The sequence below is a fragment of the Cynoglossus semilaevis genome, chromosome 13, assembly GCF_000523025.1.
Source record: "Cynoglossus semilaevis isolate Cse_v1.0 chromosome 13, Cse_v1.0, whole genome shotgun sequence".
In the NCBI taxonomy this organism is placed as follows: Eukaryota; Metazoa; Chordata; class Actinopteri; order Pleuronectiformes; family Cynoglossidae; genus Cynoglossus; species Cynoglossus semilaevis.
Window position 1 is genome coordinate 15,663,433 of NC_024319.1, and position 21,719 is coordinate 15,685,151.

The following is a 21,719-nucleotide window of genomic DNA, read 5'->3' on the forward strand; positions in this document are numbered from 1 at the left end:
AGGAGTGTGAATAAATTGAAGATAACGGAGACTAACACACATTTTATATCTGTTTCTCTCCATTTTTGTAAAAACTAAAGTAAGCAAATTCAATTTGACGGTTGTCCATTTTCTCGTGAGTACTTGTTCTGTTTGTGTCTTCATCCGCAAGGTGGCAGCACTTAGCTGATTACACTAAGCTTCCGCAAAGCGCTGAACGGAAGTCACAGTGAGTCACTGACGGAAGAAGAAAATGGAGGCGGCAGTGTTTATCCTGTCACTTGTGGACTGCTGTGCATTGATTTTTCTTTCCGTTTACTTTGTATCCTTTAAAATAAATAACAACTTGCATCTGTTGTTGAGTGGAATATCCGCCGCGAAGACAGAAGGTCGTTTTTTTCCAGGGCGCGGGCTCTAGGTGTAGGTGAGGCCGGTGTGAACAGTAATGTCGAGCCGGTGAGTGGCGGTTGTAAGGGCGGTGAAACGTTAACCCAGGCTAGATCTTTATTCCAGACTCACTATCTCTTCACTTTTGCATTTACAGGGTACCAGTTTACTATGGTCTTCACAATCCACTAATCTGTCGTTGATTTCAGTTAACCGGTAGCTAATTTCCAGGGAATGTAGGAAATGTGGACTATTTATGAAGGCAAATACATTGGCAAATACGTTGTTATTTTAAAGTCACTCTGGTTATGTATACAATCAGTTGAAACCTTAGCAGGTTGTCTTATAAATTGATTCTTAAACACAACAAGTTTAGCCTGTGAAGTGGCAAATACCACACTACATATTAGATGTTTTATAGAAATATGTCAGATTCACAAAAACAAATAACACGTCAGATTTAATAGAATAACTTGGGGAACAGAAAGCTTCAATAAAAACCTAGCTACTATTAGACATGTAAACACACGTCTTTAATATACTTGTATAAGCAGAACAGAGTCATATTAAGTCTGTTTGTGTGCAGTACTGATGTGTTGAAATATTGGTAACAGAATTCAGTCCTTGACTAAAACTCCAGATTATCACCTTATCTGATCTAGAATGTGACTACATCAATGCCAGAGCCTGCTGCTCCAAGCTGAACAAAGTAAGTCAACGCACTCTCACAATAATGTCTCTTCATCACAACTATTCTAACTCTGTTGTTGGTGCCTGTCCTGTTGAGTAAGAAAAAACTAGAGTTTTACTTCTGGTTGTCAATTCGTTTTTCTCTTTGTTATGTCTGATGTCCAGTGGGTGATTCCAGAGATGATTGGTCAGTGTCTCTCCACTGTGCTGATGTTAGTCTCTATGCACTGGTTTGTCTTCCTCCTCAACCTGCCTGTAGCAGCCTGGGACATTTACAGGTGCGTTTCTACCAGACACTGGGTTTGACTCTAAGATGCCCAGGTATTCCTGACTTTAAAGTACTTTTTCTACTGTATCCCTGCAGGTACCTGAAAGTTCCGATGGGAAACATGGGTGTATTTGACCCGACTGAGATCCACAACCGAGGTCAGCTCAAGTCCCACATGAAGGAGGCAATGATTAAACTGGGTTACCATCTGCTTTGCTTCTTCATTTATTTGTACAAGTAAGTGCAGCGCTGTCTAATGTACTTTAGGACACGTTTATAGTTAAAGTCGACGCGATTGAAATGAGCAACAAAATTCATTTTAACATGTACAGATGCAAAGTGATAATATAGTTGTCATATTGAACTCACATTTAGGCCAATGTATAAACATTACAGTAGTCAACCACTGATAAAAGGTTAGACCCCAACAATGTAGAGAACAGCAGACTAGCTAAAAGCAGGCTGTAAATATAAATTAATAATTAGACAAAGAAGATACCGATATTTGGGGCCAAAAAAAGTTTTATAATTCCATAACGTTGTCCTCAAACACTGTTTAGCCCAAACCTTTCCACTGAGGATTTCTCAAAGATCAGCATTTTCCATGTAAAGTACCAGCATGTGTTAAGACTTCTCCTTCCCTCCTTGTTCTTGCAGCATGATCTTGGCTCTGATCAACGACTGAAGCGCCCCACACCATCAATCAAATTCAAACCACCAGGTTTTTTCTCCATCTCCCTCTCTTTTCTTCAAGTTCTTCTGTTTCTGCACTGTGCTCGTCAACTTTTCGTCAAGAGCCAGGACAACAAATTAACTCTTTGCCCTGGGTCCTCTGTTCTGTGTTTGATCTGTCACATTCCCAGTGTTTTACATTTCACATGGTATTAAGGTGTTGCCTAGACATGTAAAGTTAAACTGCTGTGTTCACAGTGCAGTGAGTCAGCAGTCAGTGAACTGATCTGATAATCACAGAGTTCACTTTTATCTGCATGAACAGGAGCTGCTTAAAAAAAAACTCTTGAAGAAAGTTTTGGGCATAAAAAGCCAGCATTGCCTTAAATCTCCCAACACAGTATCACATGTATGTCTCCTTCCTGTACACAGAGTTTAAAGACAACTACCACAGTACTTGTGACGGCTCTATACCTTTTTGTCCCTGACGTATTTAATAACAATATCCCATCTTCTGATGCAGCTGTGCTACAGAGTGATGGGTTTCCACACAGTGATAACCAGATGTTTCAAAAAACAAGTTCCACAACTCAGATAAACACAGCCCACCTGTACTCAGTCTGTATGTAGCTACTGCTTTGGTTTTGTTTGTTTTTTTAATACGATGTTCAACCTCCAGTGACTGGGTCTGGTCATACATATGAATGCAGGGAGTTGTTTTTCTTTTGTCACCAATTTTGTTGATTTAGATAGTTTTTAAGTTTTACCTAGGATTTTTAATTTGGAATATATTGGCAACAGTTGATTTACTTAAGATGGTTTTAGATAAGTGTGAATATGAAAGAAATTATTAGAATTAAGAATGTTCTATTCTTAATTTTACTATTCATTGCAAAAAGATAATATTGGCTTTCTTTATTAGGGTTGAAGAGGCAGTTTTTTTTTACTTAATTGGCTTATGTCAATCATTTTGTTCAGGATAATCCTGTTATATAATTGCGAATTGGGTCATAATGGTTTATACCTAAAATATATAAAAGATGCATACAGTTTAGGAAACAAAGACTCGTGAAGATGACAGTGCAGTAGCAGTACGATAAAGTCAGACAAGTCAGGTCAGTTTTCTTCCTGAGCAGTGAAAAGGTGATGCTCCTGCACGTGGTTACACAGGTTTACATTTGTCATTCAGAACAAACACAGCCAGTCTTTATTTTTGTGGAGAAATCTCATTGAATCAGTGGCTCAACTGTCACATGCACATTAACAAAGACACTGAAACAGAAATTTGAGTCATATCAATAGTGGAAAGTAAGTATAGATTAAAGGTTGAAGAAGTTAGATTCGACACTTGCCTCTCAAAGGGTACTTTAGACAGGAGGGCTTTGTCTCCGTCATCAAAACTGTGTTAAAACTGTAGACAGAGTCTGTCTGTAGGCACCAGTGTTACTGACAGTAGTGTTTTCATGGATCACTGACACAGACATGGCTGACCTTCCATGACCTTCATGTAGCTGCTGTGTCTTACCAAAGGCTGCAGTACGAGTCTCGTGTGCAGGGATAATGGAAAACTGATAATGAATAAAGTCGTGTCTTTTTGAGAGGAAAAAAAAGTTTGATAAATAAAGGTTGAAGAAACTGAAAGTTGATGTCTTTATTTGGCTTCACTGAGGGGTGAGGTCCTAAATCAGAAGTGGGTCTGGGGCAGGAAAGTGAGGGGAAAAAAACATATAAATAAAGTTGTAGTGTGACTGGACAGCAGGACCTCAAGGGTCCTGTTTGTACTAGGAAACCCAGACACAGAAAAAGAGAAAGCACCAAGATTGCAGCAGCCAATCAGTGATCTCCCTGCTCTAAGGTCCACCTCCAGTGTGTGGTCAAACTGATGCATGGTTACTTCCTGAAGAAACTGAGCAGATTTCCCTGAAAGTTAATTGTCTTGTCCCACCATGATGAAGAGTTGTAATCATTTGAACTTATTAACCAACCAAGTCACCAAACACATTTAACCACAGCTTATAGTTTCATCAATTCCATAACTCTCACTTGCACTGGGAACTTAGGATACAAAAGATTCTACCAAGATTCCAGATCAGTGATTATAAACTGGCGGCCCGCGGCCCAAAGCTGACCCACTGAACTGTCAAATCCAAGCCCGTGCCTGGATTCCAAAATGAAAAGAACTGACATTCAAATCATTAATCACCCACCATTTATGACTAAATGTGATTTTTATTTTTATCTAATTTGAGTGTCTGACCAACCTCATCATTCAAGTGTTAAGCCCACAGAAAAGCTCTTTTCAATAATGTATATTGTCAAGAACTTACAAAAAAATGAACTCTTTTGCTTGTTCTGCTCAGTAAAATAAAGTGAAATAAAAGATTGCTGCTTAGTCAAACTAGTAAAGCACACTTCAACATCAGACACACGTTAAAACCCTGAAATGCTTTATTTAAAATATGGATACATATCATGTCTCCTACTGAACAATACACAACAGTACAATCACTTGTTGTAGTAACACATTTAAAATGCAAAAGTGGTTCTGGGCAGAAACTGCCTGCAAGCAAACAAACCAAAAATGTTCCTGTTCTGGCTTCATCCAGCAGGAAGAGAAAAGGAGCCGTGCCCCACATTTTGGAAAACAAACGAACTCTAGAAGGCTGTAGAAGTTGGAAACACTACAACTGTGATGGTGGACTCAGGTCTGCGTGTTTGTGACATCAGTTGTAGTGTGTGCTGTGCGAGGGCAAAGCTGAAGTCGGTGCATGGGCAGTTGAAACAGGGTTCCCACAATTCTCAGCAAAAGTACTGTCACTATCATCAGAACAACAGTAACAGTGAAAAGTTGACAAAACTGTGAATTTCAAGACAACTTGAAACTTTTCATTTTATGAGCTTAGACCTTTCCTTGTTTTGATTTGCTGGTATTTTGTTATATGTTTAATTTGCTTTACAAAAATGATTAAATTACACAATGTGTACCTGTGGTAAATATTGTTTTGTTTTATATATTTGTACATATGAATATATTTTACCAAGGGGTTTTGTTTATGTCAAAGAACTGACAGACATGCAAGTATAAAACCGTTTAGTTGTAAATGTACTTTCTGTTTCTCCCCTGCGAGTTCAAAGCTAATTATAGAAAAATGTCAAACAGCAAATAAAATGAACAATTGACAACTAGATTTGACTGTATATCTTATACACTGTATAACAATACTCCGTTTTGTAATATATTCCTGTAAATTACAACTTTGTAAGTGGTTGTTTTCAGACAATTAACTCTGGACTTCACTGCCACTTTCCTGTTTGGTTTGCTATTCAAATGCTATGGACTTGTATTAAGCCCTTAAGTAACAGACACTGAAGAGTCTGTGAGCGTTGCATATTGGTACAGAGATGATATTTTAGTGCCTGATTTCACATCTTAATTACAAAGTTTAAAAAAAGACCCAAAATAGATTATACATTTTCCACAACAAGTTGGACATGTGAAGTGGCGTCTCACTAATGACCTGGTTCATGTTGCATAGCACTTGTAATGGTGTTTTGAGCCTGTAAGAAAAGCACAAAACAAAAAGATTTTTTCCTAGATATTGGTTTCATAACTGGGCTGTATCTTTAACTGAACAAGTAGAACGTGTTTTCATCGTTTCAACTGTAATGTTTTACTTGACTTACAAAAGCACCATGACCTAAAAAAGAGCACATTTCTTCTCCTTGTTAGGCTCACATGCCATGAAATTCTACCAAGTTGCCTTCAAATTTTTAGTTTTCTTAACTCTCGCAGGCAAACAGCTAAATATCCTGTCAGCACACTTCTTTCTATTACACTAATCAGGCCATGTGTGCTGTAAAAAACTGACAACGAAGGGAAGATGGAACTTTTTGCTTGTAAAACTCTTATGTGGGAACCCTGAGGCACAAACAAACTAAAGAAAAAACATGTCTTCCTGTTTGCCATTATACACAGCCTCATAATACATGCCTTAACAAACATCTATACAGCACAGATCACATCCAACATTGTTTCAGGCAAGTTTGTTCTTTTGAAAGGAAACACTTGGTAGAAGTTCATATTATCTTTATCTTACACTTGTTTTTACAAATGCTTAGCACACTGATTGTTATATATATATATATATATATATATACGTATATAGCATATATGATGAGGATCATCGTGTCGCTGCGGCCCACCCGGTGTGTGCCTTGTGTCCGATGCTGAAAACAAGACATAAGGCTGGTGCTTTTCTCAAGGTTCGCTGCTTTAGTGTCACTGCAAACACTATGTTTTTTGGGTGTTGTCTGGGGAAAAAAAAAAGGATTCTCTAATGGTGTATAGTGACCCTGAAATGAGTCCCAGGGCGGATACAAAGTGAAAATGAGAGAAAAGCAGGTGTCCAATCAACGACGAATGAATATTCCACATCTATTACATAAGTACATTGTGATAGAGGCTCATATCAACACAGACGTCTTCAAATAGACCCTTGACTCCTAATGTTTGATTTATGTTTAAGTAAGCACCAGTTTAGAAACTAATGTTTTGGCTCAGATCCTTTCATTCACCCGTCCAATCTCAGCAGTTATGTGCCAGGTGACGTACACTCCGGGCAGTTGGTTAGTCTATAGTAGGGCCACACATTGAGACAAACAACCAAGTACATTCACACTTATACCTATGCTCAGTATTGGGTCTTATTAAGATAACTGTGCATGTTTTTGGACAGTTCTACCATCGGCTCAGACACCACCAGTATTTTTGGTTTACACAGATGACCTGGGTTGAGCACCAATTACGATGCAGACTTGAACATGAAACACAAGGGTCTCGACTCAACCTAAACTTCTCTCCGCTGACTGGGACTTGAACTGGAATCCTAGAGTTTTGACTTCAACAACATAAGACAGAGAAAAACACCGGCCTTATCTCTTAAAACTGTGGAAAGAGGATCAAAGTTCGACTGGAAGTAATAAAATAAAGAATATCAGTGGGTGTCTATTTAAATGAGTAAATAAAAAATTAAACACAGATACATAATGGAATCCTAATGGAAACATAACTATCAAACCATTGTTGTAAGTTAAGCAGGTGTAAAGAACTACTGTTTGTCAGGAAGGTAAGGTGGAAACTCAAATATATCAAGAAAATTCCAAAAGTTTCTACAGAGAAAGTCCAGACGTGACAGCATGAAAGAGACCAGACTCATATAAAGTAATATATATCAGAGGTAAAGGGTTGATGTGTCATGGTTTCAACACACCAGCTGCTGCGTAATCTCAGGAGGCAGAACCCTCTCCATGATCTGTGACAGAGCAGAATGTACTGCAAGTGAAAACAGCATGTTCCTCATCACACGCTCATATACAGATTTCTGTCTGACTGGCTAAAAGCAGAAAAGCCAAAGTTAGGGAATAAAAAATACCTTTTGCAAGTTTTTCTTCAACAACAAAAAAACAAAACACAAAGCTTTTTAAAAATCCTCCTCTTCAAGTGGTTGATGCAGCGGGTGAATGCTGAATGAACGTGGGCAGTGCTGCAGCCCAGGCCTGAGATTCAAGTGAATTTCAAAAACTTCTCTCTCAAACACTATGGAGTCGCCGCTGACTCAGCTTAAAAACATTTATATTGTGACTCGGATTCGAGGAACCCTGGGGACGTCACTCACACCTAACTTGTTCTTTTCATCAGTTACTTGGACTCAAAATCCTGAAAACATTAACTGATTTTTTTTTTCAAGATTTGACTCAAATGTCAATTCAACTGCAGCTGTTTTCCATCACGTTGACTCACCAGACTTGGAAACAACCTAAACCTTTTCTTCGTTGATTTAGGGTCAGTACCCCATGTGAATCCCTATCCTTGATACTGTAGCAGACCTGAACCTAAACAGTTTTTCTGTCACTTGGACTTAAGAACCTTTTCCATGATGACTCAGTTGTGGACGTAGAACTTCAGCCCAGGTGACTGAGAAGGATTTGGACCCCATCACTCAGGGTTCAATCAAGTGACATGAAGTAGAAGGACTGGACTACAACACTGCCTTGGTGTAAAATCTCAACAAAGTTATTGGAGGTGAAACTTCAACAAAGACTTAGAAAAGCGCATCCTGTCGCACTTACACACCCACAAACAGACACACAAAGCCTCCACCAGGTGCTGCTGCTACGTCACAGCTCAGCACTGGTCAGTGAACTACTAACTATGAATAAATAATATGATCATCTGATAATAAATAAGAGGAGGTGGCTGGTCCTCGATGTGCAGGAGCAAAATGGGTCCAAAAAAGATGAAGCAGAGGACTTGGGTCCAGACTCTGAGGATGCTGCCGTCTGGCTTCATGAGGCCAGTACAGCTCTCAGGAATGTGCTAGAGTCTGACATCTCTGTGATTTGACATCCTGACAGAACACTGGCAGACCAACCTTCTCCAGGAGGGAAATGTCCAAACCCTAAAGTTTTCATCTCACCTTATCCTCCCTGACTGCTTCATCCATTCAAGTGTCTACAGAGTCTTAGTGTTCATCAGGTTCAGTGCAGCAGCAGCAACAACAGCAGCAGCAGCAGCAGTGGCGGCGGCAGCGGCAGATTATCAGCTGTCCATGCTGCAACATTCTGAGAGGACAGAAAGAAGTCAAAGGTCACCGCTTCATGACAGCTGATAAGGTGCCCTGACTCCGTGGGATCAAAGACACACAAGCTACAGCTTTGTATCGTTCATACCACTGAGCCCCTCGGAATCCTGGACATCAAGGAAGGGGGCCGGACCCCAGATCCGGATGGTTCCGTCGTCTGATGCGCTGGCCAGAAGCCCGGGCAAGACGGGGTTCCAACTCACACAATTCACTGTGCGTGTGTGACCTGTGAGCTCTGCGATGGGTAGCTCACTGCGTCTGTGCCAGATGTAAACTTTGTGATCTGACAAAGAATAAAGGGCGACATTATCATCACCTATCATCATCATCATCGTCACCAGCAGCACTATAAGGACTTTCTTGACATGTTAAAATTTCTCTCTCTCTCTTCTGTACATACAAAGTTCACACTAAACTATATCTGAAATTCTGAAATTCACCACTTCATTCCTCTGTCTGTCTAATGGACCGATGTCGAATCTGCTTCAGGTTTTTCTCATTCATCTTGAGCCCGTCCTCATCTCTTGACACAGAACCAAATCAGTCTCTAATCCACTAATCACATTTCTAAAAGCCCATTCACAGTGATTTTGACTGCAGTGTTTGGCCCAAATATGCACCGAACCTGCAGAAAATCATGTAAAGTGAGCTGAGCCTACTGCCAAACTGAGATGCTGACTCAGTGAGATGTCCAGAGTTCTCTCTGTATAAGCAATATTTCAACCCTATTTCATTTTTTTATAAAGTTGTTAAAGTCTTGCCTTCACTTCCACTGGCAATAAAGTCTTCATTGTGCCCTCCAAGGCAGGAGTGGATGGTGTAGAAGCCCTGGGTGACTCCTTGGTACTTCCTCACCAGCACCCGGTCCTGCAGGTCCCATAGGTGTACACCCTAACAAAAGAACAGGATTTACCGACACAGAATTGTATTTAGCAGACACATTTGAACATTTGAAAGTGTTACAATTAAATTAAAAACACTGAGTAAAGCTATGGTAGAAACAAGCTGCTCACCTGTGTAGCCACATTGAGGAGGGCTGACCTTCCATTTTTGGAAACGGTAAAAGACATGATGGGATGGTCCTCCTGCACACTGGGATGATGCAACACACAACATCCAACACGTCAACATTTGGCACAAATACTGCTGAATCATCACAATGACATGACTTTACTTTTTTAAGGAGCAAAATTGTCTCCTAAAATACTGTTTTACTTGTTTCGAAATGTTTCATATTTTGTACAGCCTCCATATGGAAAGCAGGTCAATGTGTTGGTTCATTTACATGTTTCTGTCCGTCAGGTCCTCAAAGTTGTATCCACGGATACGTTGGTGGGTGTCAGATGCGAGCACGGTCCTGCCGTCACTCAAACACCACAGGCACTGCACCCGGACTCCTTCCCACGAGTCCAGCAGATTTCCATCCAAGTCCTGAGAATCAGCAAGAAAAATACAAAACATGGAAGACCTCTAATGAAGATCTCACAGTGTTACTGTTCATGGTCATATATATTCATATATTCATTCAAGAGTCTATCAATGACAAATACACTAACTTGGCATTGAAATACACACTTAATTATGTTCATATCGTTCCAATATCTGTATCCGAGAACCAGGAATAGACATTGGCATTGACACAGTTGGTGTTTGTGATTCACAAAGTCAGTGGGCACAGAAACAGTGTGTTGTGCTGTGAGTGATACTCACACACTGGTAAAACTGGCCTCTCTGACCTCCTGTGACAAAGCGTTTACCATCTGGATTCCAAGCCACGCTGGTCAGGCTGTCTTCATGAGACTGACTCATCTTTGTCCGTAACTCCCACGTCTGCACAGCAGAGTCAAGCAAAGCATGAAACACCAGGTACAAACATTTTAAGTTTGCCTTTGGGTGAACAAACATTTTATTTGCTAACAGTTAATAATTTATCTGCTAATGTTTGGTTGGCATTTGGCCTAATATTACACTATGGTTCAGCATTCGTGACAAACTTTAAGCCATTTTGTGATTTCTGGCTAAAATGGATGAGATTTGATTGACTTTGAAATGTCTTTAAACTAATTTAAACAACATTTGGGCTGTCTCTCAGTTAAAACTCATATCTGTTTTTTATGGCAGTCTCAGATTGGCTGGCATGTAATAGACCAGGAAATGGAGTCTTATTGAAGCATAGATAACATTTTTAAAACATACCTCTAATTGTTAAACATGCTCTGGGATTTAAAATTCAATCTGTAACCCTGCGTGTGAGTACAGTCCTACCTGTACATTCCACAGCCACAGCTCAGAGCAATCATCAGGGCCACATGCTATTAGGTAAGTATCATCTGGACTCCATGCCAAGTATGAAACACCATAAGCGTGACCCTCCAGAGTTTTCAGCAGCTTCAGCTGTTGGGTCTCCTGTTGACCAAAACATTAACAATCCATTTATTCACTGAACTCAGGAGAAGGTTTTTGTCTTTTTAATGGAAAATATGATTAAAGTGAGTACCATATCAACGTGCCACACAATGACGGTGGTATCTTTGGACCCAGTTGCCAGTTTTGTGCCATCATGGGAGAATTTGCAGAACCATACTTCATTGCAGTGTTCAGTGAGAATCTGCTTTGTGTAGCAGGGGAACTGTTTCCTAAAAAAATTAAAACATTTATTAGGTATTTAATGTTATTCTACAGTCTTACTACACTAGCTACTGTTTTTTTTAGAAAATATTAAAATTCTCCTCAGTTGAGTTCACAACATTTTGTGGCTCCTACCTGCTGCAGCTGTGGTCCAAGAGCAGGGACACAGAGTCTAACCCGATGTCCAGCTTAGTGTTGTGATAGAGGCAGCGCTCTCGCTGCAGCTCCACCGCTTGCTTCAGCAGAGTCTGCAGGCGGCGTGGGGGCAGCATCACTGAGGGGGGCAGGTAGGCTGCACGGATGCACACAATGAATTTAGTATGTTTGGATTTCCAACGTCTGTACTGCGTTATTGAAGTTCATGTACTAAGTAATATTTAAGTGCCAAAATAATTATTTTATAGAGCTGTTACACATCTAAGGTGTTCCTTTTAGAATTTATAATAGTCATGCTTTAGTAAGGAATTCCAAAAGTGAGTAAAAAGAAAAAAAAAATTAATAAAACAGAAAATTAACTTTGGTATAAATATAGAAAAAATGTAACATCATGAGGACTAATTTTACAATTTCATGCTGTTAGTTGTTGGAACTTGACTCTGGCATATGTTATAAGAAAATGGAAAACAAAGACTCTCGCTGTGTCTCCAGTGGACACTGCTGTAAACGTATTCTTCAAAGAAAACATGGATGTACAACTGGGGGAGAACTCTTGGCAAAAAAAATCAGTTTGAATTAAATGATGACTGAAGCTCCATGTAGTTGACTGTGGCTGTGTTTATTTTTAGTTCTTCAGTAAAAGTGGGAATGTCTTTAGAGAAGATGTTCTGTAGAATCAGGGCACTCACTTTGGAGCTTGTCCAGCAGCTTTGTGCGGGATGACGTGCCTTTCCCTTCCCACTCGGCTTTTGCTCGTAGGTCTTCTGCGTGACTGCACATCAAGTACCTTAAAAACACACAACAACACATTCCCAGACATGACAAGACATAAGTCACAAGACATTTTAGTGAAAAACTTTGAGATTCACTCGGACTAGGATTACTGTATGTCTGCAGATGGCTTTTACTCCTTAGGTCGTATTATTATTATACCATGTAAACATTTATATACTTGATCCACTGCTTCAAACACAATCTTTGCAAGTAAAAAATTGACATAGTGTCCCCATTCTAGATATGGCCTGGTGAACTGACCCGCTCAGGACGTGGATGCGTTCTGTGTTGTACTTGAGAGGTGTGAGCTCAGCTCTCAGCACTTGCAAAGCCTCAAGGACTTTTCCATCTTCAAGATACTCCAGATACTTCTGCTGCAGCAACAAAAACTTCATCCGCTGCAGAATAAGACAAAGAGAGGACAAGAAGGAGGACAGTTGTAGTCAACATGTCTGCAGGCAACAACAGAGCACCACTTGTCCATGTGACAACACAGTTAAAATCACAAAGGACGACCAGTGTTTTTTACACTTACCACTATGACATTTGGAGAAAGCATCACTGCCTTCAACTCATTCAGATTACTCTCAGCCTAAATAAAAAGAAAAATGAATGTTAAAAAGGTAGAAAAAAAAACAAAACCCTGTAATGTAACCCAATAAACTTCTAATAACACTGATGTACACTTCAGATAACGCGACCCCACCTTATCCCACTCCCCTTCCATGACATGCTTGCGAAACTTGGTGGCGGAGGGATGATCCAGCCTGCAGCCAGACTCCTGCATCAGGAGGTCCACCGTCTGACTGCACACAACATCCACAGCAGAGCAGAGAGGAAAATCAATTAACATGACCTGGGATACATCATCTTAAAGCTGCTGTCAGTGATGTCATGCTTTAACTAACTTCCTGTTTGTTGTTGTTGAAAAGGCTGTCACAGATGATTAAATATAACTGTCGGGGGATTTTTAAAAAACAATTCAAAGAACTGTGATGAATATAGTGAATATTTTGGCATCTGTAAAAGATATACATTATTTTTTACTGCTGATTTAACAATAAGTTTGATCAACAGTAGCACATAAAAGGCACAGAACTAGTGTAATGACAACTATTAATTTATGCAATATATACCATCATATATAGACGTGCATACACATTAAAACTGAACTGGTAAAGGTAATATGAGGATAGTGTCTCGAGGCCTGGTCACGTTGCAACACATGGTCAATACTTTCACATCAGTGGTAACAACAGACGTCACAACGTAAACAACCTTCTGCAATTAGGAGACTGTGCTGTTTAGTTACCCTGCTTCTTTTAATTGGTTCAGCTGTCATTCACACATGCTGCCTACTTTTATCAGCCCACCATGTTTTGTCATCTTTTTTCCTCAAACGTTTAAAATAGAAATCACGTACCTAAAACTAAGCATTAAAAGCGCATGTTTTTTTTTCGTGTCGTTTTTGGAGCGTGAAAATAGCTTGTGTAAATAAACGGTTTATTTCAGAACAGCTATCCCCAAGATGTTCTAATTTGGTGGTTATGTCATTTAAAAAACCCAACAATATACGGTTTGTGTTCGAAATATGGTGATCCAACATGGCGGCGTCTATAGAGAAGCCCCACTCATGATGTTATTAAAAGATCTAATTCTGAGGTCATGTAAACAACATAATTCTTCCAGTCAACTGTACAATCTTTTATCCGTCAGTACTAGTACTGTTTCTGCCATTGGACCATTTTCTCCTCAGTGTAACACAGTGGACATTTAAACACTGAGTCATGTAGTGGCAGAACCGGTTTGTTTTGGTCACACAGTGCCATCCTGACAGTTCCTCTTCTTCAGACTTACTTGAGACCCAGGTCGTGTAGATGTTGTCCTATCAGCCTGATCACGTCTTCTTCGCACTGAGACAGACGCTTTTTCTTTTTATTCACGTCCGTCGGGCTGTTGTTGTCGTTGCTGTTGTCGCCGTTGCTGTTGTTGACCGCAGGCTGCTCTGACACACCGTTGCTGTTATTGTTGACACTGTTACCATTGTCGCCCACTGACACCAATCCGTTCGAGTGAGCTTCGCCGGCCGAAGACGACTCGCCATTCTGGGCTCCGTTTCGGCAGGACACTTCCGAGTCTCCGTTAGCCTGCATGTTGACGCGGTGAATGTGGGGTTAACGCGGCGGGGCTACGGGAGGACAAGGACAGCGTGACACTACAAAAGAAGGGAAAACAAAACCAGCCGTTCGGCCGCGGATAGGCCCACTGACCCAGATGCAGCGCCGAACTGCCCTGTAGCCCCTGGGGCCGAGTCTCCGAGTTTTGTGTCGCGGCGACGAAAACCCGGTTTGGGGGCTTAGAGATCGAAGGGACGGTGGCCAGATTTACATGGACGTCGTCATTCTGGTGACAGTCATGTTAATACGGCACTGTCAGGTCGTTATGTTGCCGCGGTGAAGTTGTCGAGTACAGCTTGTTATTGTTGCTCGCAGACAGCTGCAGCGCAGCCTTGTTATGGACAAGACAAACGCAGTGACGTAGGCGGAAATTCCTTCACGTCGCCTCGTACGCTGCGTCACCGCTAGATGGCGAACACTTAACTATTAAAACTGTCCAATGATCTAATTTTAATACATTTCAACGTCTCAGTAACTTTCAATATACTCTTCAGATAACCATAAACATGGTATTATTTTATTATAAAAAGTATATATTTTTGATTCAACCTTTATTAATAAAAACCGTTGCAGTATCAATGAAATGTAAGCTACAACAACCTTCTACACAAACACAGCTCTTCTTTCTACTTTGATACTTTGATGTTCAAAGCCTAAAACCTTAATTTCCCGAGCTTGTCTTTATTCTTTCATCTATTTAGATATTTACTTTAGATAAGTATTATCTTATATGAATACCATCCTTAAACTTCAATGTATATTTTGTAAACTAATATAATTAGATTTTGTTTTGAGTTGTGCAATTGGTCAGTGGATTAAACAAGCACTTCAGAACTTTGAGATGCAATCATGTTATATTTAATCTATGTTAAAAATGAAAGGAAGTCCAGCCATGCAGTTGGCCCTCGACCCAGAGAGTCCTTCTATGCTAAAGAAAAAAAATAATTAAAAAAATGAGTAAAAAATTAGCCTTCACTAAATTGTGTAGATGCTGGACAATTTCACCCTGGTCTCTGTGCACAGAAATAATTTCTGTTAATTTTAAACTTTTGTTTTCTAAGAGAAATCTAAGTTATTTAGCTAAATAATAATAAAATAATACAGTGAGTCAAAACAGCAACAGTAGAGAACAAAAATCCAAACGTCACTTACCTTTCTATCTGAGCCACTCATCCAGTTGAGCTGGCAATTAGGACTAATGTCATACACCTGTGGCTAGGAGTGGCAGAAATAAAACTACTAAAGACAATGCATTTTGTTTTTATTGCAGACAAACAATAGCATATATTTATTTGTATATATGTATATATATATATAAATATATATATATTATCATTATTGTTAGTGTTTATGTGTGTGACAGACATGTTTATTGGACATTTATGGAAGTGCTGAACCAATACCTTTGAATGCCAAATGAAGGATGTTTCTGATGTGCCGAGGCAGACATAAACCGATAAATAAACAGATAATTAAAATCAGACATTTTAGGAGACAAACTTTCGCTTTCTTCCGTGCAATTAATCAATTCATTTTTCATACATTGTGTTGTAATAATGACACTTACACTTTACTTTTTAAGATTTCTTTAATCAACTCACCTTATGCTGACAAATGTAATAAAATGAAAGATGACACACCGAGACTCTTCCACTAAAAACAGAACTGGGATCAGCTGATCAGAACAGGCTAAGTAGACTTACTGGATGTCTAAATTAGTCCACGCAACTGGAAGGCGCAATGAAAATGGTTAAAAATGCAAATATAATATTAGCATCAATAAGAACCATAGCTTCAAATCATGTTGCCAATTGTTGCCTCTAGCTGGTGTAGGATCCCCAATGGGCATCTCTTTGTTGTCAGGTTAGTAATATGCTCTAAAATTTAGTTAAAAAAAAAAAAAAAACAGAATTGAAGAAGTGTTGAAAAATTATTCAAAGTGCTTTTTGTTCCCAAGCCTGAGATTCTCTTAAAATAAGAATAAAGAAAACAGCTATGGTTTAAGTTGTGGCTTTTAAACCAAAAGTAAACTCCTACTTCATTGGCACTTTCACATCAGGGTAAAAAAAAACAAAAACAATATCTCTGTCCTTTTCAATAAATAAACTAACCAATAAACTATGTTTAAACTCTATGTACAGTAAGGACACATTAAGTCTCCGTTCCCTTTTAGATTGAAGAAAACATTAGAATATAAAAATATGAGTTAAAGGGGAAATAATGATTGACAGTTTTCCTAAGAGAGGGCAAGCGAGGACCTGTGTTTGTAGAAGAAACTATTGCACTATCAATAAAGTCTGGACAAGAAAGAGCAACAGCTCACTCCATTCTTTATTCCAAAAGCTAACACAGGTGACACCTGCCCCATGTCAGTTGGCGGTGCCTCACCAGACACGTCAAATCTGTACATCTAAAATACTAACTTGAAATAGAAATCATTTCTTTCCTGTAGCCACCTTAGGTAGAGGTTTCAAAGTGATTTGATGGGAAGCAATATTCAAGACAAGGCTCCCTCTGAATTACATTATCTGAGCCACAGATTAACACACACTCATGAATTAATTATTAATTATTGTGCCCATGTCTGTTTTAGATGTGTTGAAATTTGAAAAAACAAAAACAAGCCAGCCTACACTGAGCCAAAAGGAATGGAGATATTTAGTATCTCAGGTGTACAAGAAATGTATCCCAACAAATCATCACACTTTGGCCTCTCATTGGTCTACTTTAAAATTTTCTTTGACAAAAACAGACAGACAACTGAACTTGGATTAGCTTTTCCTGTATGTAGGTTTTTCATGAATGGGAAAAGAATGCTGGGAAATAGGCTTGGACACAGCAAACCACCTAAAAAAAGAAAAAAAGAAAAAAAGTCTTTTTTATGTGTAAGTCTTTGGAAGCATCTATGGTCAGACATTTTCCAGCTAAAATTCAATATCAATTGAAAATAGAGAAAAATAAAATAAACACTATGAAAAAAAATCTTAAATGTCGGATAAACTAATGTCTGTTGTTGAAAATGAATGTGTCCGAGTTCCTGTTCAACTTTGACGTCTACATGTGACCTGAGGGATCTGATCACAAGGGGACAGCTCTAATTTCATGCACACTTGACATCAGACTGTGTGCTCTCGACAGACACATCTTACATCAAAAGATCACTTAATGGGTTGTGATATAGTCTGACTGTGCTGCACCTTGATGCGTCAAGGTAAAATAAATACTTTGAAAAACAATCAAATTGCATTGGTCGGTGATTAAATTGTGGCAGTGGTGAAACACCAAAACGTATCATGTACTTTGGGCTCATCATTCAAATGAGAAAAGGCCAGAGGTCTGTCCAGGATCCATAAACATCCAAGTGTCCCATGTTTTAAGCTTAATTGAAGAGATTTATCAGTCTGTATTTACATTTTAAAAATGTTGCTGGACTTTTACCATCATGAATTGAGGGAAGTGAGTTTTTCGTTGTTTAGTTTTTGGGCAACTTCACATGGCCTTGCTTCAATAGACACCTGAGCCTGACCCTGATACAATTTAATGCTCAATATATAGTCATTCAGTGTCATATATCTAGTGCTTTTGTCTCATGTTGAATCGTTCTTCCTGTCGTTCTTATTTAAATAGTCAAAATTGTACATATTTTCAATGTGATATTGAAATACAATCTTTTCTGGCACATGTTTCCACATCCGTGTCCAGCAATGAGTGTTGTAGATGTGGCGTCAGTTGTACTGAAATGCTGAAGTCCACTTCAGTTCAGATCAGCTCCTCCACGTCCTACTCCTCTGTGGTCCACACACAAAAGTTTAGTTGAATGTGTGTGTTGTCTTTAGCTGTCCACCACCTGGTGTGGCAGAGTGACGGAGGAGCCGTTGATAAAGGAGCCTTGTTTGTCTCTTCCCTTCAAAAAATAAGTCAGCAACTCTCCTTTTCCCTTAACAAAAATGGGGCCCCTCCTTACAAAGCGGAAGCCATAGTCCTTTAGGATGTTATAGCAGTCCTCCACCACCTGAGGGCAACAAACAGACATGGTAAACAAACGTCAGCACAAACAAGTTTTCTTGATGGGCGGGATCAAACGTGAGGATGAAATACCTGGATGTTACCCATCACCCCTGTGGACTCCATGCGACTGGCCACGTTCACAGTGTTGCCCCATATATCGTAGTGAGGTTTACGTGCCCCGATTACTCCTGCTAACACTCCACCTTTGTTGAGTCCTGCAGTATTAAAAATTGTAACGTAAATATCAAGTCCATCTATTACACTCTATATATGCCTAGAGATGAATTAACAACAAGATCATTGGTTCTCTATTTTGAACACAATCTATGGAGGAGCGTACCAATGCGTAGCATGAAGTTGTTGAACGACTGGTAATTTATATTCATGAGTGTGACCTTCATGGCCAGAGCAAAGTCTGCCAGGTCTGCTAGGTGCTGCCAGCGCTCTCTGTCAGACTGCTCTTCTTTCTGTCAGACCAAAAACACCAACAATGTCAGCCAGTGCACATACATGTGAAAGTGGACACCATGTGTGAGTGACAGCAACAACTGTCCAATAGAAGCCTGTTTAAGGACAGTCCAATTTAGGGCTAATTTAAAAAGACCTCCTTACTGAAAGACTATCATTAATATCTTTAACAAACACTGACATTTTCTTCATTAACTTTACAGAAAAACTAACCTTCATGCACGCATAGCCATTACTGACATCTGGGGTGACGCCTGACGCTGCCATGTAGGTGCTGCCAATGGTCTTTATTTTTGTTATACAGCGAAACTGTGGTTCATCAAGCAGCTGGAATGGAGACAGGAACATGGTTTTATGTAGGTTATGAAGTTACAGAGCGGCTTTCATGAAAAGACAAAATCCATTGCCTTTTCTCAGAGTCAATAATGTATTTTAAATGCAATATTATTATCAAACATAGCTTACACTGTCAAAGTCAGAGATGATCTCATTAAGGAAGCGTAAACATTCGATCCCTCCATTATTAATGCTCTCTTCTGTGTAGAAGTCAGAGAAGTTGGGGATGGAGGCGAACATGACTCCAATCTCATCATAGGACTGACTGTACAACTCCTGGAACAGGTCACATCAACATGGTGGTCAGAGAGCTGGAGAAACAAACCGAGCCAATCAAAGTGAATGCCTTAGAAACGAAGAGCTCACCTCATCCCTTTTCTTCGAGCCCAGGAAGTGGCGAGCCACATGTTCAGGCAGCATGTTGGTCACCAGGGCTTCATTCCAGCGTCTCATCTCGTAAACTTTCTCTTTTTGCTCATGGACTTCAATCTTCCACAGGAACAACGTGCGGGCGAGTTTCTCCACCTAAATACACAGACCGTGACAGGATGTGGATGAAATGTAAACATATGCATGTAGACGTGTTCACACCCAGTACAACAGCACAATTCACTGAACCCTTTTTCCATCACCACAGAGAAGCAAACACAACATTATTATAACTTAAAATGTCTTCTTGTTAACATGTCTGTCGTGTGATAAACAACAAAGACAGAGTTTTTCTAATAATGGTTTACATGTCAGTACATGGAACACAGTGAAACTGAACTTACATGTCGGGAAAAATAATAGAAGCTGACCATCATTATGAAGATCATAATGGTCATAGTGAACTTTGAGGGGACAAGGTATGACCTGAAGAAAAGAGTAAAACCATATCAGTCGTTCCAGCCTCAAAACTAAACCATTCACTCCCACATACAAACACTGGCTACGTTGGACCTCACCTGTAGTCCTGAAAACGGGCCATGTCGTAGCGGTCAAAGATGTCTCGCCAGCTGTAGATGTTTACCAGGCCGGTGGCCGCAGTGATGAGAAGCATCAGTGTGAGCTTGACCATGTGACTGACCTGGACCAGCATAGTGGTTGCCATAAGAGCCAGCACAGCTATGTAGCTGTAATATTTGGGGTTGTCCATGCAGCCATTAGGGACAGACCAGGTGGAGGACGAGGAGGTGGAGGATGGAGTCGCTGTAGCACCGCCCGGGTCAGAAACCCGAGGCAAACAACTCAACTGGAGAAAAGATTAAGACACAACGTACATCCATTATTTAATCTTCATCCATCCATTCATCCATCCATCCATCAATCCATCCCACCAAATGACTACATTAAATGCTCATCTAAAATCTAGAGAATATCAAAAAGCATAAAGCATTTTGTTTTTGTAAAACAAATCTATAGGCAGGCTTTGCTCCCATCAGTCCATCTGTCTAAGCAGCAGTTATCGTAACCTCACTGTTAAGGAGCAGCTCACCATGTCCATGATGTCGGCCATGGTGAGGATGAAGATCGCTGCCATGGCCCAGGTGTTACGAGCCCAGCGTGTGTGATCGATCCAAGAGGAGAACGACACCAACTTTTTGGGAAAGACCTGGAAAAAGAGACGAGTTCATTGAGTGTAAAATGATCAAGACTCAAACAATTTCACCATTTCAGAACAAAGCTGACAGTTCAACTCCACTGTGAGCATTTCATAATCTCAGCTCTACTTCTACCCCATATGACATCACTGGGTCAATACAAGAGTTTTTCTTGTCTTTAATTACATGGATTTGTTGCCCTGAGTGACAGCAGCGGGGAGTGAAATTGACAGCGAACATGAGCAAACACTATATGAGGGTAATAATTATGATGTGTTGAAACTCACCCGGGGGAAGATGGCAGCCAGAGAGCAGATTGTCAGGATGAGCAGCAGGACTTCTCCCACCGCAAAGGTGATGTAATTTGCAATCAGCCTGTTCCACAACACATGAACACACACTTCTGAAACTGCAGGAATAATTCGAATTATAACTGAATTGGGATTAAGGGATCAAAGGGTGCTGATGGTTTTTATCAACTAACCAGGGGTCTATGAGCACCTCCATGACTGCGGTGAAGAGCAGAACGACACAGGAGCAGCAGAAGGCAGCGCCGCTCTGCTTCTCTTTCTCCACAGAGTAACGAGTCTCCAGGTCTGGATCCACAAACCTCAGCGAGAGGCGGTTTGTGTGTTTTCCCTTCAAACTAATAATACAACAGCGACACAGACACTTACATCACATGTCATATTCTGGCATTTCATCATATTTCATCTACCTTTTCTTTTTACAGTAGCAACATTGCATGTGCAGTTACATCTGTTGCTACAAAAATGAAATTGTTTCGCTGTGCTTGCACTAAAACATCTGCGATCCGAACGAGCCATGTTCAACTCACGCCTGGACTGTCTCTCTCTCCAGCAGTGCCTCGTTGAGCAGTTTGTTGAGTTCCTGCTCGTTCTCCTGAGCATCAATCACCCTCTCAGCCAGGTCCCGCAGCCGTAGCCTCCTT

General features: G+C 40.1%; 3 protein-coding genes across 5 annotated transcripts in view; 1 reads left to right on the forward strand and 2 right to left on the reverse strand.

Annotated features, from left to right (window-relative positions):
• Positions 1-89: 89 nt before the first annotated feature.
• cnih4 (cornichon family member 4) lies at positions 90-3,637 on the forward strand. Of its 2 annotated transcripts, none has more exons than XM_008323871.3 (5): positions 90-301; positions 1,007-1,075; positions 1,222-1,334; positions 1,421-1,561; positions 1,982-3,637. In XM_008323871.3, exons 1-5 carry the CDS (start codon positions 233-235, stop codon positions 2,007-2,009), a joined length of 420 nt encoding a protein of 139 aa, XP_008322093.1. In that variant the 5' UTR covers positions 90-232; the 3' UTR covers positions 2,010-3,637. The 2 variants fall into 2 exon arrangements, with proteins under 2 accessions (XP_008322093.1, XP_008322094.1); XM_008323872.3 differs by lacking the exon at positions 90-301 and adding an exon at positions 325-435 and having other exon boundaries at positions 1,029-1,075.
• Positions 3,638-6,497: 2,860 nt separating this feature from the next.
• Positions 6,498-15,558, reverse strand: wdr26a (WD repeat domain 26a). Of its 2 annotated transcripts, none has more exons than XM_025061610.1 (14): positions 15,525-15,558; positions 12,902-13,001; positions 12,731-12,787; positions 12,457-12,593; positions 12,111-12,208; positions 11,401-11,557; positions 11,135-11,273; positions 10,903-11,043; positions 10,348-10,467; positions 9,923-10,068; positions 9,651-9,729; positions 9,399-9,528; positions 8,726-8,920; positions 6,498-8,617 (listed from the first exon to the last, which is right to left on the reverse strand). In XM_025061610.1, the coding sequence occupies exons 2-14, from the start codon at positions 12,980-12,982 to the stop codon at positions 8,595-8,597; spliced, it is 1,503 nt and encodes a 500-aa protein (XP_024917378.1). In that variant the 5' UTR covers positions 12,983-13,001; positions 15,525-15,558; the 3' UTR covers positions 6,498-8,594. The 2 variants fall into 2 exon arrangements, with proteins under 2 accessions (XP_024917378.1, XP_016893443.1); XM_017037954.2 differs by lacking the exon at positions 15,525-15,558 and adding an exon at positions 14,053-14,918.
• Positions 15,559-15,613: 55 nt separating this feature from the next.
• adcy3a (adenylate cyclase 3a) overlaps positions 15,614-21,719 on the reverse strand; it is a 17,864-nt gene continuing 11,758 nt past the window's right edge. Inside the window, exons 10-21 of the mRNA XM_008323875.3 lie at positions 21,606-21,716; positions 21,252-21,413; positions 21,055-21,142; positions 20,662-20,778; positions 20,132-20,418; positions 19,958-20,039; positions 19,551-19,709; positions 19,314-19,460; positions 19,062-19,175; positions 18,721-18,847; positions 18,471-18,595; positions 15,614-18,384 (exon numbers count right to left, since the gene is read on the reverse strand). Coding sequence (XP_008322097.1) covers positions 18,205-18,384; positions 18,471-18,595; positions 18,721-18,847; positions 19,062-19,175; positions 19,314-19,460; positions 19,551-19,709; positions 19,958-20,039; positions 20,132-20,418; positions 20,662-20,778; positions 21,055-21,142; positions 21,252-21,413; positions 21,606-21,716 — 1,699 coding nt within the window. The 3' untranslated portion in view covers positions 15,614-18,204. The remainder of the gene's footprint in view (positions 18,385-18,470; positions 18,596-18,720; positions 18,848-19,061; positions 19,176-19,313; positions 19,461-19,550; positions 19,710-19,957; positions 20,040-20,131; positions 20,419-20,661; positions 20,779-21,054; positions 21,143-21,251; positions 21,414-21,605; positions 21,717-21,719) is intronic.